Source organism: Procambarus clarkii, chromosome 17 (genome assembly GCF_040958095.1).
Source record: "Procambarus clarkii isolate CNS0578487 chromosome 17, FALCON_Pclarkii_2.0, whole genome shotgun sequence".
NCBI classification, from domain to species: Eukaryota; Metazoa; Arthropoda; class Malacostraca; order Decapoda; family Cambaridae; genus Procambarus; species Procambarus clarkii.
In genome coordinates this window covers 7,849,012-7,867,959 of record NC_091166.1, presented here as the reverse complement: position 1 = coordinate 7,867,959, position 18,948 = coordinate 7,849,012, and the positions used below count along the sequence as shown (strand labels likewise).

At 47.6% G+C, this 18,948-nt stretch overlaps 1 protein-coding gene and 1 long non-coding RNA gene across 2 annotated transcripts; one reads left to right on the top strand and one right to left on the bottom strand.

Annotated features, from left to right (window-relative positions):
* The first annotated feature begins 14,014 nt into the window (after positions 1-14,014).
* Positions 14,015-15,289, top strand: LOC138365567 (zinc finger protein 595-like). Its single transcript, XM_069326040.1, has one exon. The coding sequence runs from the start codon at positions 14,015-14,017 to the stop codon at positions 15,287-15,289; it is 1,275 nt and encodes a 424-aa protein (XP_069182141.1).
* A 2,479-nt stretch (positions 15,290-17,768) lies between these two features.
* LOC138365736 (uncharacterized) lies at positions 17,769-18,677 on the bottom strand. The gene is made up of 2 exons (XR_011228965.1): positions 18,551-18,677; positions 17,769-18,058 (listed from the first exon to the last, which is right to left on the bottom strand). It is a non-coding gene; the product is annotated as an uncharacterized lncRNA (long non-coding RNA).
* Positions 18,678-18,948: the final 271 nt, after the last annotated feature.

Sequence of the window (18,948 nt, the reverse complement as noted above, 5' to 3'; positions counted from 1 at the left end):
ACCACACATACAGACCCACCACCACCACACATACAGACCCACCACCACCACACATACAGACCTCTACCACCACACATACAGACCTCCACTACCACACATACAGGCCTCCACCACACATACAGACCACCACCACCACACATACAGACCACCACCACCACACATACAGACCTCTACCACCACATATACAGACCTCCACTACCACACATACAGACCCACCACCACACATACAGACCTACACCACCACACATACAGACCCACCACCACCACACATACAGACCCACCACCACACATACAGGCCTGCACCACCACACATACAGACCCACCACCACCACACATACAGGCCTCCACCACCACACATACAGACCTCCACCACCACACATACAGACCCCCACTACCACACATACAGACCTCCACCACCACACATACAGACCTCCACTACCACATATACAGACCTCCACCACCACACATACAGACCCATTACTACCACACATACAGACCCACCACTTCCACACATACAGACCCACCACCACCACACATACAGACCTCCACTGCCACACATACAGACCCACCACCACCACACATACAGACCCACCACCACCTCACATACAGACCCACCACCACCACACATACAGACCTCTACCACCACACATACAGACCTCCACTACCACACATACAGGCCTCCACCACACATACAGACCCCCACTACCACACATACAGACCTCCACCATAACACATACAGACCTCTACCACCACACAAACAGACCTCCACCACCACACATACAGATCTCCACTATAACACATACAGACATCCACCACCACACATACAGACCTCTACCACCACACATACAGACCCACCACCACACATACAGACCTCCACCACCACACATACAGACCTCCACCACCACACATACAGACCTCCACCACCTCACATACAGACCTCCACCACCTCACATACAGGGCTCCACCACCTCACATACAGGCCTCCACCACCTCACATACAGACCTCCACCACCACACATACAGACCCACCACCACCACACATACAGACCCACCACCACACATACAGGCCTGCACCACCACACATACAGACCCACCACCACCACACATACAGGCCTCCACCACCACACATACAGACCTCCACCACCACACATACAGACCCCCACTACCACACATACAGACCTCCACCATAACACATACAGACCTCCACCACCACACATACAGACCTCCACCACCACACATACAGATCTCCACTATAACACATACAGACATCCACCACCACACATACAGACCTCTACCACCACACATACAGACCCACCACCACACATACAGACCTCCACCACCACACATACATACCTCCACCACCACACATACAGACCTCCACCAGCTCACATACAGACCTCCACCACCTCACATACAGGCCTCCACCACCTCACATACAGGCCTCCACCACCACACATACAGACCTCCACCACCACACATACAGACCTCCACCACCACACATACAGACCTCCACCACCACACATACAGACCTCCACTACCACACATATAGACCTCCACCTCCACACATACAGACTCTCCACCACAACACATACAGACCCACCACCACCACACATACAGACATCCACCACCACACATACAGACCTCCACCACCACACATACAGACCTCCACTACCACATATACAGACCTCCACCACCACACATACAGACCCATTACTACCACACATACAGACCCACCACTACCACACATACAGACCCACCACCACCACACATACAGACCTCCACTGCCACACATACAGACCCACCACCACCACACATACAGACCCACCACCACCACACATACAGACCCACCACCACCACACATACAGACCTCTACCACCACACATACAGACCTCCACTACCACACATACAGGCCTCCACCACACATACAGACCACCACCACCACACATACAGACCACCACCACCACACATACAGACCTCTACCACCACATATACAGACCTCCACTACCACACATACAGACCCACCACCACACATACAGACCTACACCACCACACATACAGACCCACCACCACCACACATACAGACCCACCACCACACATACAGGCCTGCACCACCACACATACAGACCCACCACCACCACACATACAGGCCTCCACCACCACACATACAGACCTCCACCACCACACATACAGACCCCCACTACCACACATACAGACCTCCACCACCACACATACAGACCTCCACTACCACATATACAGACCTCCACCACCACACATACAGACCCATTACTACCACACATACAGACCCACCACTACCACACATACAGACCCACCACCACCACACATACAGACCTCCACTGCCACACATGCAGACCCACCACCACCACACATACAGACCCACCACCACCACACATACAGACCCACCACCACCACACATACAGACCTCTACCTCCACACATACAGACCTCCACTACCACACATACAGGCCTCCACCACACATACAGACCACCACCACCACACATACAGACAACCACCTCCACACATACAGACCTCTACCACCACACATACAGACCTCCCCTACCACACATACAGACCCACCACCACACATACAGACCTACACCACCACACATACAGACCCACCACCACCACACATACAGACCCACCACCACACATACAGGCCTGCACCACCACACATACAGACCCACCACCACCACACATACAGGCCTCCACCACCACACATACAGACCTCCACCACCACACATACAGACCCCCACTACCACACATACAGACCTCCACCACCACACATACAGACCTCCACCACCACACATACAGACCTCCACTACCACATATACAGACCTCCACCACCACACATACAGACCTACACCACCACACATACAGACCCACCACAACCACACATACAGACCTCCACCACCACACATACAGATCTCCACTATAACACATACAGACATCCACCACCACACATACAGACCTCTACCACCACACATACAGACCTCCACCACCACACATACAGACCTCCACCACCACACATACAGACCTACACCACCACACATACAGACCCACCACAACCACACATACAGACCCACCACCACACATACAGGCCTGCACCACCACACATACAGACCCACCACCACCACACATACAGGCCTCCACCACCACACATACAGACCTCCACCACCACACATACAGACCCCCACTACCACACATACAGACCTCCACCACCACACATACAGACCTCCACCACCACACATACAGACCTCCACCACCACACATACAGATCTCCACTATAACACATACAGACATCCACCACCACACATACAGACCTCTACCACCACACATACAGACCCACCACCACACATACAGACCTCCACCACCACACATACAGACCTCCACCACCACACATACAGACCTCCACCACCTCACATACAGACCTCCACCACCTCACATACAGGCCTCCACCACCTCACATACAGGCCTCCACCACCACACATACAGACCTCCACCACCACACATACAGACCTCCACCACCACACATACAGACCTCCACCACCACCACACATACAGACCTCCACTACCACACATATAGACCTCCACCTCCACACATACAGACTCTCCACCACAACACATACAGACCCACCACCACCACACATACAGACATCCACCACCACACATACAGACCTCCACCACCACACATACAGACCCACCACCACCACACATACAGGCCTCCACCACCACACATACAGGCCCTCCACCACCACACATACAGACCCACCACCACCACACATACAGGCCACTACCACCACACATAGAGACCTCCACTACCACACATACAGGCTTCCACCACCACACATACAGACCTCCACTACCACACATACAGACCCACCACCAAACATACAGCCCACCACTACCACACATACAGACCTCCACCACCACACATACAGACCCACCACCACCACGACACATACAGGCCTCCACCACCACACATACAGGCCTCCACCACCACACATACAGACCTCCACCACCACACATACAGACCTCCACCACCACACATACAGAAATCCACCACAACACATACAGACCTCCACCACCACACATACAGACCTACACCACCACACATACAGACCCACCACCACCACACATACAGACCCACCACCACACATACAGGCCTGCACCACCACACATACAGACCCACCACCAATACACATACAGGCCTCCACCACCACACATACAGACCTCCACCACCACACATACAGACCCCCACTACCACACATACAGACCTCCACCATAACACATACAGACCTCCACCACCACACATACAGACCTCCACCACCACACATACAGATCTCCACTATAACACATACAGACATCCACCACCACACATACAGACCTCTACCACCACACATACAGACCCACCACCACACATACAGACCTCCACCACCACACATACAGACCTCCACCACCACACAAACAGACCTCCACCACCTCACATACAGACCTCCACCACCTCACATACAGGCCTCCACCACCTCACATACAGGCCTCCACCACCACACATACAGACCTCCACCACCACACATACAGACCTCCACCACCACACATACAGACCTCTACCACCACACATACAGACCTCCACTACCACACATATAGACCTCCACCTCCACACATACAGACTCTCCACCACCACACATACAGGCCTCCACCACCACACATACAGACCTCCACCACCACACATACAGACCCCCACTACCACACATACAGACCTCCACCACCACACATACAGACCTCCACCACCACACATACAGACCTCCACCACCACACATACAGATCTCCACTATAACACATACAGACATCCACCACCACACATACAGACCTCTACCACCACACATACAGACCCACCACCACACATACAGACCTCCACCACCACACATACAGACCTCCACCACCACACATACAGACCTCCACCACCTCACATACAGACCTCCACCACCTCACATACAGGCCTCCACCACCTCACATACAGGCCTCCACCACCACACATACAGACCTCCACCACCACACATACAGACCTCCACCACCACACATACAGACCTCCACCACCACACATACAGACCTCCACTACCACACATATAGACCTCCACCTCCATACATACAGACTCTCCACCACAAGACATACAGACCCACCACCACCACACATACAGACATCCACCACCACACATACAGACCTCCACCACCACACATACAGACCCACCACCACCACACATACAGGCCTCCACCACCACACATACAGGCCCTCCACCACCACACATACAGACCCACCACCATCACACATACAGGCCACCACCACCACACATAGAGACCTCCACTACCACACATACAGGCTTCCACCACCACACATACAGACCTCCACTACCACACATACAGACCCACCACCAAACATACAGCCCACCACTACCACACATACAGACCTCCACCACCACACATACAGACCCACCACCACCACGACACATACAGGCCTCCACCACCACACATACAGGCCTCCACCACCACACATACAGACCTCCACCACCACACATACAGACCTCCACCACCACACATACAGACCTCCACCACCACACATACAGACCTCCACCACCACACATACAGACCTACACCACCACACATACAGACCCACCACCACCACACATACAGACCCACCACCACACATACAGGCCTGCACCACCACACATACAGACCCACCACCACCACACATACAGGCCACCACCACCACACATACAGACCTCCACCACCACACATACAGACCCCCACTACCACACATACAGACCTCCACCATAACACATACAGACCTCCACCACCACACATACAGACCTCCACCACCACACATACAGATCTCCACTATAACACATACAGACATCCACCACCACACATACAGACCTCTACCACCACACATACAGACCCACCACCACACATACAGACCTCCACCACCACACATACAGACCTCCACCACCACACATACAGACCTCCACCACCTCACATACAGACCTCCACCACCTCACATACAGGCCTCCACCACCTCACATACAGGCCTCCACCACCACACATACAGACCTCCACCACCACACATACAGACCTCCACCACCACACATACAGACCTCCACCACCACACATACAGACCTCCACTACCACACATATAGACCTCCACCTCCACACATACAGACTCTCCACCACAACACATACAGACCCACCACCACCACACATACAGACATCCACCACCACACATACAGACCTCCACCACCACACATACAGACCTCCACTACCACATATACAGACCTCCACCACCACACATACAAACCCATTACTACCACACATACAGACCCACCACTACCACACATACAGACCCACCACCACCACACATACAGACCTCCACTGCCACATATACAGACCCACCACCACCACACATACAGACCCACCACCACCACACATACAGACCCACCACCACCACACATACAGACCTCTACCACCACACATACAGACCTCCACTACCACACATACAGGCCTCCACCACACATACAGACCACCACCACCACACATACAGACCACCACCACCACACATACAGACCTCTACCACCACACATACAGACCTCCACTACCACACATACAGACCCACCACCACACATACAGACCTACACCACCACACATACAGACCCACCACCACCACACATACAGACCCACCACCACACATACAGGCCTGCACCACCACACATACAGACCCACCACCACCACACATACAGGCCTCCACCACCACACATACAGACCTCCACCACCACACATACAGACCCCCACTACCACACATACAGACCTCCACCACCACACATACAGACCTCCACTACCACATATACAGACCTCCACCACCACACATACAGACCCATTACTACCACACATACAGACCCACCACTACCACACATACAGACCCACCACCACCACACATACAGACCTCCACTGCCACACATACAGACCCACCACCACCACACATACAGACCCACCACCACCATACATACAGACCCACCACCACCACACATACAGACCTCTACCACCACACATACAGACCTCCACTACCACACATACAGGCCTCCACCACACATACAGACCACCACCACCACACATACAGACCACCACCACCACACATACAGACCTCTACAACCACACATACAGTCCTCCCCTACCACACATACAGACCCACCACCACACATACAGACCTACACCACCACACATACAGACCCACCACCACCACACATACAGACCCACCACCACACATACAGGCCTGCACCACCACACATACAGACCCACCACCACCACACATACAGGCCTCCACCACCACACATACAGACCTCCACCACCACACATACAGACCCCCACTACCACACATACAGACCTCCACCACCACACATACAGACCTCCACCACCACACATACAGACCTCCACCACCACACATACAGATCTCCACTATAACACATACAGACATCCACCACCACAGATACAGACCTCTACCACCACACATACAGACCCACCACCACACATACAGACCTCCACCACCACACATACAGACCTCCACCACCACACATACAGACCTCCACCACCTCACATACAGACCTCCACCACCTCACATACAGGCCTCCACCACCTCACATACAGGCCTCCACCACCACACATACAGACCTCCACCACCACACATACAGACCTCCACCACCACACATACAGACCTCCACCACCACACATACAGACCTCCACTACCACACATATAGACCTCCACCTCCACACATACAGACTCTCCACCACAACACATACAGACCCACCACCACCACACATACAGACATCCACCACCACACATACAGACCTCCACCACCACACATACAGACCTCCACTACCACATATACAGACCTCCACCACCACACATACAGACCCATTACTACCACACATACAGACCCACCACTACCACACATACAGACCCACCACCACCACACATACAGACCTCCACTGCCACACATACAGACCCCACCACCACACATACAGACCCACCACCACCACACATACAGACCCACCACCACCACACATACAGACCTCTACCACCACACATACAGACCTCCACTACCACACATACAGGCCTCCACCACACATACAGACCACCACCACCACACATACAGACCACCACCACCACACATACAGACCTCTACCACCACACATACAGACCTCCACTACCACACATACAGACCCACCACCACACATACAGACCACCACCACCACACATACAGACCACCACCACCACACATACAGACCTCCACTACCACACATACAGACCCACCACCACACATACAGACCTCCACCACCACACATACAGACCACCACCACCACACATACAGACCCACCACTACACATACAACAAGGCAATAATGCGTGAACGCCATCCTACACCCACTGTAGATGATATGATCTACCGCTTGAATGGTGCAACTGTATTCAGCAAGTTAGATTTAAACAACGGCTATCATCAGCTTGAACTTGATGATGAGAGTCGATTCATCACAACGTTTACGACACATCGAGGTCTGTATAGGTACAAGCGCCTGAGTTTTGGTATCAACAGTGCTGCTGAGGTATTCCAGCACATCATCAGCCAGGTATTGCAAGACATACCTAATGCTGACAACATGTCTGATGACATCATTGTTTATGGCCGTACCCAAGCTGAACACGACAAAGCTCTTCGTGCAACATTGCAACGCTTACGAGAAAAGAATCTGACGTTAAGCCGAGCAAAGTGTAAGTTCAATCAACATAAAATTGAATTCTTTGGACATGTACTTAGTGACAAAGGTCTGTCTCCGGATCCTAAGAAAGTTGCAGATATCAAGAATGCTGCACCTCCTTCAACGTCCACTGAAGTACATAGTTTTCTGGGAATGGCAAACTACTGTTCTCGCTTCATTCCAGATTTTGCTACCATTACGAAGCCTCTACGTGAGCTGAAGAAAAATGCATCATGGTACTGGAGCGATATCGAGCAAAATGCATTTGATGCTGTGAAAGATGCACTAGTAGAGAATGCGACTGCTGCATACTTTGATCCATCAATGGACACTGAGTTAACGGTGGATGCTAGTCCTGTTGGTTTAGGTGCTGTTTTAGCCCAACACAAACCTGGTCAACCAGATTCCAAAGTAGTAATTGCCTACGCCAGCCGTTCTCTCACAGATGTTGAGCAACGATACAGTCAGACAGAGAAGGAAGCTCTTGCTCTTGTATGGGGCTGTGAACACTTCAATGTGTATCCCTTCACCACGATAGTCACTGACCACAAACCGTTGGAGACCATCTTCAATAATCCAAAGTCCAAACCACCAGCTCGCATTGAGAGATGGGCTCTTCGTCTGCAACCATACAACTTTACAGTGAAATACAAGCCGGGTGCAGGCAATCCCGCTGATTACATCAGTCGACATCCTGCCAACAGTTTCACCATCACCAAGCATCAGCAAGTTGCCGAGGAATATGTACACTCTGTAACCTGTGATGCAGTCCCTAAGGCTCTCACTCTTGATGAAATCCGTACTGCAACCCTAGAGGACCCAACTCTGCAAGCAACAGTGGATGCATTGACTAAGAAAAAGTTTCCACGCATCCCACCCTCAGGAGTTGACCAAGATGCGTTCAAAGGACTTAAACGCATCCAGACAGAATTAAGTGTTACGCAACAACGCGACACTGTGCTGCGAGGTACTCGTATTGTCATTCCAGCTGTTCTCCAGCAACGTGCTCTGAAGCTTGCACATCAAGGACACCAAGGTCTTGTTAGGACCAAACAGCTGCTACGAGAAAAGGTGTGGTTTCCTGGCATTGATCGTCAAGCAAAGGACATGCATGATGCCTGTGTCCCTTGCCAAGCTGCAGTGGATACTTCAAGATCAACACCTCTACAACCTTCACCACTACCTGCTGCACCATGGACGGAAGTATCGATGGACTTCTGCGGACCGCTACCAACTGGAGAGTACTTGATGGTAGTCATTGATGATCACTCACGTTTTCCAGAAGTAGAAATCATCACTTCAACATCTGCAAAGGCTGTCATCCCGAAACTCGACAAGATCTTTTCAAATTTTGGCATTCCTGAAGTTGTCAAGACGGACAATGTACCGCCATTCAATGGACAAGACTTCGTCAATTTTGCTGAGCATATCGGATTCAAACACCGCCGTGTGATGCCACTACATCCTCAAGCAAATGGAGAAGTTGAGAGATTCATGCAACCTCTCATGAAAGCGGTACGCTGTGCTCATGCCGAAGGACGATCCTGGAAACAAGCTATGTATGCTTTTCTCAGGAACTACCGTGCAACACCACATGGAACACTGGGCAAGTCGCCTGGTGAACTTTTATTTGGACGTCCTATGAGAATCGCACTACCCGTCATGCCAGCCGAGGTAACGGATAAACGTCTCGCTCAGAAGGATGCACTAGCCAAGGGCAAAATGAAAATTGCTCATGATCAACGTGCAAAGGAACAATTCATAAAGGTTGGAGATACTGTTCTCGTTATCATCAACCAGTACAGCCTCCCATCAACCAGTACAGCCTCCCATCAACCAGTACAGCCTCCCATCAATCTGTACAGCCTCCCATCAACCTGTACAGCCTCCCATCAACCTGTACAGCCTCCCATCAACCTGTACAGCCTCTCATCAACCTGTACAGCCTCCCATCAACCAGTACAGCCTCCCATCAACCTGTACAGCCCGCCACCCAACCAGTACAGCCTCCCATCAACTTGTACAGCCTCCCATCAATCTGTACAGCCTCCCATCAACCTGTACAGCCTCACATCAACCAGTACAGCCTCCCATCAACCAGTACAGCCCGCCACCCAACCAGTACAGCCTCCCTTCAACCAGTACAGCCTCCCATCAATCTGTACAGCCTCCCATCAACCTGTACAGCCCGCCACCCAACCAGTACAGCCTCCCATCAACCAGTACAGCCTCCCATCAATCTGTACAGCCTCCCATCAACCTGTACAGCCTCACATCAACCAGTACAGCCTCCCATCAACCAGTACAGCCTCCCATCAACCAGTACAGCCTCCCATCAACCAGTACAGCCCGCCACCCAACCAGTACAGCCCGCCACCCAACCAGTACAGCCCGCCACCCAACCAGTACAGCCCGCCACCCAACCAGTACAGCCTCCCATCAACCTGTACAGCCTCCCATCAACCTGTACAGCCTCCCATCAACCTGTACAGCCTCCCATCAACCAGTACAGCCTCCCATCAACCAGTACAGCCTCCCATCAACCAGTACAGCCTCCCATCAACCAGTACAGCCTCCCATCAACCTGTACAGCCTCCCATCAACCAGTACAGCCTCTCATCAACCAGTACAGCCTCCCATCAACCAGTACAGCCTCCCATCACCCAGTACAGCCTCCCATAAACCTGTACAGCCTCCCATCAACCTGTACAGCCTCCCATCAACCAGTACAGCCTCCCATCAACCAGTACAGCCTCCCATCAACCAGTACAGCCTCCCATCAACCAGTACAGCCTTCCATCACCCAGTACAGCCTCCCATCAACCTGTACAGCCTCCCATCAAGCAGTACAGCCTCCCATCAACCTGTACAGCCTCCCATCAACCAGTACAGCCTCCCATCAACCAGTACAGCCTCCCATCAACCAGTACAGCCTCCCATCAACCAGTACAGCCACCCATCAACCCGTACAGCCTCCCATCAACCAGTACAGTCTCCCATCAACCAGTACAGTCTCCCATCAACCAGTACAGCCTCCCATCAACCAGTACAGCCTCCCATCAACCAGTACAGCCAATAGCAGCTGCCTCGTATGGGCCAATAGCAGCTGCCTCGTATGGGCCAATAGCAGCTGCCTCGTATAGGGCAATAGCAGCTGCCTCGTATAGGGCAATAGCAGCTGCCTCGTATAGGGCAATAGCAGCTGCCTCGTATGGGCCAATAGCAGCTGCCTCGTATGGGCCAATAGCAGCTGCCTCGTATGGGCCAAAAGCAGCTGCCTCGTATGGGCCAATAGCAGCTGCCTCGTATGGGCCAATAGCAGCTGCCTCGTATGGGCCAATAGCAGCTGCCTCGTATGGGCCAATAGCAGCTGCCTCGTATGGGCCAATAGCAGCTGCCTCGTATGGGGCAATAGCAGCTGCCTTGTATGGGCCAATAGCTGCTGCCTCGTATAGGGCAATAGCAGCTGCCTCGTATGGGCTAATAGCAGCTGCCTCGTATGGGCCAATAGCAGCTGCCTCGTATGGGCCAATAGCAGCTGCCTCGTATGGGCCAATAGAAGCTGCCTCGTATGGGCCAATAGCAGCTGCCTCGTATGGGCCAATAGCAGCTGCCTCGTATGGGCCAATAGCAGCTGCCTCGTATGGGCCAATACCCTAACTCTTCGTCTTTCCAGTGAATGCAATTTAAGCTTTATTAATCTTTCTTCATATGAAAGACTTCTAATTTGGGGAATTAACTTTGTCATCCTACGTTGGACACGTTCAAGTGAATTTATATCCATTCTATAATACGGCGACCAAAACTGAACTGCATAATCCTAACCAGAGCAAGATATAGCTTAAGAACCACACCAGGTGTCTTGTTACTAACGCTTCGATTAATAAATCCCAGTGTCCTATTCGCCTTATTACGAACATTCATGCATTGATCCTTTTGTTTTAAATTTTTTTTAAACACCCCATACCCAAGACTTTCCAATCTATTTGGAAACTCATAAACATGTCCAACCCACGTTTGAAACAATCAAGAGACCCCGCTTCCACCGTTACGCGGTAATTGATTCCACATATCAACAACCCTGTTACCGAACCAGTATTTACCTAAGTTGACCAGACCACACACTAGAAGAAAGGACGACGACGTTTCAGTCCGTCCTGGACCATTCTCAAATCGATCGACTTGAGAATGGTCCAGGACGGACCGAAACGTCGTCGTCCCTTCACCTTCTAGTGTGTGGTCTGGTCAACATACTTCAGCCACGTTATTGTGACTCATCGCCTGCATTTACGCGTCTTTCCTAAATCTAAATTTATCCAATTTATACCTCATTGTTTCGTGTTCTGTCTTGTGTTGATACTTTTAATACTCCATTAATATCCCCCTTTGTTATGTACATTCATCCACTTGTAAACCTCTATCATGTCACCCCCTAACTCTTCGCCTTTCCAGTGAATGCAATTTAAGCTTTGTTAATCTTTGTTAATCAGTTCAGTTTTGGTCGCTGTACTATAGAATGGATATAAATTCACTTGAACGTGTAAAGCGTAGGATGACAAAGTTAATTCCCCAAACTAGAAATCTTCCATATGAAGAAAGATTAACAAATCTTAAATTGCATTCACTGGAACGGCGAAGAATTAGGAGCCAATTACCGCGTAACGTGGTGGAGGTGGGGTCCCTCGATTGTTTTAAACGTGAGTTGGACATGTATATAAGTGGGATTGAGTGGTTATAAATAGGAGCTGCCTCCTATGGGCCAATAAGCCTTCTGTAGTTTCTTTAGTATTAATATCTTGTGTTAAGTAATCAAACAGCTCCTTCATCCATGACCCGCCTGTGTTGGGATCAAGCACTTCCACCTCACCTCTCTACATATTGGTGAGGTGAGGGTACGTGGACCCCGACACATATATATAACAGAACATCAAGGAAATCATTCATTAACCAATCTGCACCATTCGCTGTTCTCTTGAAGATTATTCGGCCTTATAATTTACTTCTGGGAGAAAGTTGCATGTTCTAGTTACTGTTCGAACACTAGACACCGCACCACATTATAGATAAATATTTAGTCGTTGTTGTGAACACAATTATGAGTACCTCTTATAAAGATTACGAAGACGTTATTGACATATTCACTCAACTTGACAATCTTTCGAAAGAGAGTGATGTGTCTGTCACGACTCATCCTCTGCATGAGGAGACTGAGGAACAAGGCGCCAGAATGCTGCGGTACATTAGTGAGACGTCAGCAGTGGACGTCAGCAGTGTGTCCCAAGGAGTCTGGGCAAGAATTTACACTACTGAAGCCTGTGGAAGACACTGGTGAGAAGTTAGAAGACTCATCCTCTGTCACGACTTATCCTCTGCATGAGGAGACTGAGGAACAAGGCGCCAGTATGTTGAGGTACATTGGTGAGACGTCAGCAGTGTGTACCAAGGAGTCTGGGCAAGAATTTACACTACTGAAGCCTGTGGAAGACTCTGGTGAGAAGTTAGAAGACTCATCCTCTGTAACGACTTATCCTCTGCATGAGGAGACTGAGGAACAAGGCGCCAGTATGTTGAGGTACATTGGTGAGACGTCAGCAGTGTGTCCCAAGGAGTCTGGGCAAGAATTTACACTACTGAAGCCTGTGGAAGACTCTGGTGAGAAGTTAGAAGTGAGTCCCAAGTATGGGGAAGGATCTACAGTACTGAGGAGACGAAGGGCTGTACATAGTGGTGAGAAGTCAAAAGTGAGTCCCAAGTATGGGGAAGGATCTACAGTACTGAGGAGACGAAGGGCTGTCCATAGTGGTGAGAAGTCAGAAGAGAGTCCCAAGTATGGGGAAGGATCTACAGTACTGAGGAAAAGGAGGGCTGTACAAAGTGGTGAGAAGTCAGAAGAGAGTCCCAAGTATGGGGAAGGATCTCCACTACCGAAGAAACGGAGGGCGGTACGTAGTGGTATGAAGCCTACGTTATGTGACCGGTATCCTGGTGAGAAGTCAAAAGTATTTCCCAAGTCTGGCCAAGAATTTCCACTACTTAAGACTGTGGAACAAGGCAGGCTGGGGCATACTGGTGAGAAGTTAGAAGCGTGTCCAGAGTCCGGGGAAAGATCTACACTACTGATGAAGCAAATGGTGGCAGATAGGCCGTCATGTTACCAGTGTGGGAAAACCTTCAGCGACCGCAGTGGCTTAAACAAGCACATGCTCGTCCATACTGGCGTTAAATCTCACGTGTGTGAAGAGTGTGGGGAAAAGTTCCTTCGAAATGATTATTTGCAGCAGCACCTGATGGCCCACAGTGGTGATAAACACTTCCTGTGCAAGCACTGCGGGAAAAGATTCTGCCGACTTGGCAACTTGAATGATCACATGATGGGACATAATGGTGCGAGACCTCACATGTGTCATGTGTGTGATAAACTATTCAGCAGACCGGACTATCTGAAGGACCACATGGTGGTTCATATGATTTGATGACAAACCTTACATGTGCCCACACTGTGGGGATAGATACACTCAGCTTGGAAATATGAACAAACACATTCAGCTGCATACAACTGTGCTCGGTGTGTGAGAATTTTGAAATATTGTATAAATAGTGAGAGCCTAATCTCAAAATTAGGCTACAATGTTAATAAACTTTCAAATTTACTGCAATTTGCCTATTAATATTCTTAAAATTTTCCTACAATGTACCTATTATTATTCAAATTTGGTACATATTATTAACTTATAATTATTTGTTAGATTAAGGACCTATCCGAAATGTTGTGTTAGTGATGTTAAAAACATCAATGTTATATACTTACAAACCCAATGCACCTTCTTGCACTAGTATATAAATAAATGAAAAATAAAAAGGACATATGGTTTAAATATATATCTATTTATTTACAAGAATATTTTATTTACAATATTTACAAGAATAAATATTGTGATTTTATCCTGTAATGAAATCATATCCTAAACTAACTAATCAGTATAATGAACAAATCTACAATGACCGTAATAAGGATTTGAACCTACACACGGGATGTTCCCAGAAGCGCCTTAGCCAACTGTACCACCACATGGTCAAAAGAATGAGTCACAATAATGTGGCTGAAGTAGTTCGTCACAATCGACTTGAGAATGGTCCAGGACGGACCGAAATGTCGTCGTCCCTTCACCTTCTAGTGATTTTATACTTTTCAAACTAGATCATCCATATTATTCCAGTATACATAAGAAACTTCTTCATTTGCATTGGAATAATTAATACATAATCTAGCTTAACCTAGCTAACAGCCAATATCTATATATCTAAGTGAACAAATTGTTTACTGTGGCCAATCATATCCATTTCCTAGTAAGCATTCATAACATACTAGTAACAGTTCTGTCAAAAACCACAGTACTCAGTACAAACCACAGCACAGTACAATCTTATTTCACATATATATATATATATATATGTGTGTATATCACGAAAATAAACACGTGATTAAGAATGTGACAATGTCAGACCACGGAGGAAAAATGAAACAGGAAATTTCCTTAAGTACTTTCGTATATTAAATACATCTTCAGAAGGTCATTTTACAGATCGAGTGATGGGTATAAATAGGCATGAAGGAGTGGTGAAGTAAGGTGAGGTACAATACTTGGACAACGCAGAAGGCCCATTGGCCCATCAGATGCACCCAATTGGCACATCCGATGTAGCACAATGGCCCATCTGATACAGCAGACATAGAAGCATAATATATAGGTAATTATAACATAAAGAAGTAAATATATACAATAAATTAGTGAGACAAATGTTTTTCAATTTAGCAGTGGTCTATATAACTTAGATCCATTTCTAATAGATCAGCTAAAGGGCGATTTAAGTAGAATCATTGAAAAACATTTGTCTCACTAATTTATTGTATATATTTACTTCTTTATGTTATAATTACCTATATATTATGCTTCTATGTCTGCTGTATCAGATGGGCCATTGTGCTACATCGGATGTGCCAATTGGGTGCATCTGATGGGCCAATGGGCCTTCTGCGTTGTCCAAGTATTGTACCTCACCTTACTTCACCACTCCTTCCTGCCTATTTATACCCATCACTCGATCTGTAAAATGACCTTCTGAAGATGTATTTAATATACGAAAGTACTTAAGGAAATTTCCTGTTTCATTTTTCCTCCGTGGTCTGACATTGTCATATATATATATATATATATATATATATATATATATATATATATATATATATATATATATATATATATATATATATATATATATGAAAATATCTATCTTTAAAAGTGTTTTTAACACAGTAAGAATATTTCATTACAATATTACCTATATTAACAGAAGTAAACCCTACTGATTTGACCTACAGGTCAAATCATTAGGCATTTCTACAGGATTTTATCAACCCCCTACTAGGGTAATATATCTTGTAATAATTTTGCAAAAAATAGTGCCATTTACTATTTTTAAATAGTTAATTACAAAATTTACCGATATGGCGCAATCGGATGAAAACCAAATTTTTACACTTGACAATTCTTTATTCACTTGTCAAGTGACAACTTGTAATGACACAACTTTACACTTGACAAGTGACAATACGCTTGACTTTCAGCTCCTGCTATATCCAGATTCCAGGGAGGAAAGGAAGGATGATCTTTGGAATCATTACCTAATTAGACAGGAATAATATATTCCTGACAATCATTCCTTCAATGATTCCTGTAATCAAAAAATATAATATCTTGGAAAAGTCAAAGAAAAAAGTTTAGTGTCAAGGACACTAAAGTGTCTACATAATTACTTAACTCAACAGCTTGACAGATGTCAAGAGTTAGCTAATCAGGTATCTCTTGATTTAATCATCTTGAATAACAGGGTCAATGCTGCAGTTGATAAATTTGATAAAATCAATTGTCATGCAGAGATTTATCTAACAGAGATGGCTAATGCTGATTTAACCCGAAGGAAACTTCAGGATATCAGAGCTGAAACAGCAATTATGAAAATATAATTCAGGATCGTCTAGATCAATTAATCAGACTTGCAGTAGCACAGCCAAATGTGAGCACATCCACTCAGTTTGGTACCTTGGCAGATGTAGATGGTGTTCTCAAAAGATTGGCAGATGTAGATGGTGTTCTCAAAAGATTGGCAGATGTAGATGGTGTTCTCAAAAGATTGGCAGATGTAGATGGTGTTCTCAAAAGTTTGGCAGATATAGTTTAATGCTGACAAATAAAGTTTGAGTTACAATATATCACTTGCATGAAATAAATAGGACAGATTTATTTCTAGAAGCGTTAGCAATAAAACTTCTTGTATTATTATTCAGCAATATCTTGTTTGATTATACAGTTCACTTTTGGTCGTAAAGTCACCAGATAGTGCTAACCCCACAAATAAAAAATCTTCTTTGTGAAGAGATTTAAAAAGCTTAATTTACATTCACTTGGAAGGTGAAGAGTTAAGGGTTAAATTTAGATCAAGATATTACTCTGGGTAAGGGACTATGAATGGTGAAGTTCATTACAAAATGTTTTCCACACACATTCCCACATATTATAACGCTCTGCACACACTTAACAATATTACATAATATGACTTTAAACATATTATATAATATGTGTAAAGAGATAAAGTAATTGAGAGATAATAATCGTCACTAATAATTGAGAGATAATAATGATGAGGAGGGGAAGATGTGTGCAGGGGACACTTACCCGGCCACCACGATGAAAAGATCCAGTCTGTTCCAGGAGTCAGCCATATAAGCCCCTTTCCCAGACCACCCCATCGCCACCATCTTGATCATCTCCACGGCGAAGAAGGCAAAGATTGCGTCGTCGAACATCTGTGGAAGGTGTTCCACCATCACCACCAGCACTATTACAACCACCTCTATTATACATTATATATTATTACATATATATTATATATTAACATACTAAACAATCTGGAGGATGTTGATCCGGACATTTTCTTCAAAAAAGATCAGCTGTAACATGAACGAGGAACAACGGGTTCCAGCTCAACAAGCAACATTGTAGGACTGACAACAGCAGATGCTTTTTCACCCATGGGGTTGTAAACCCGCGGAACGGCCTACCCGCTGAAACCG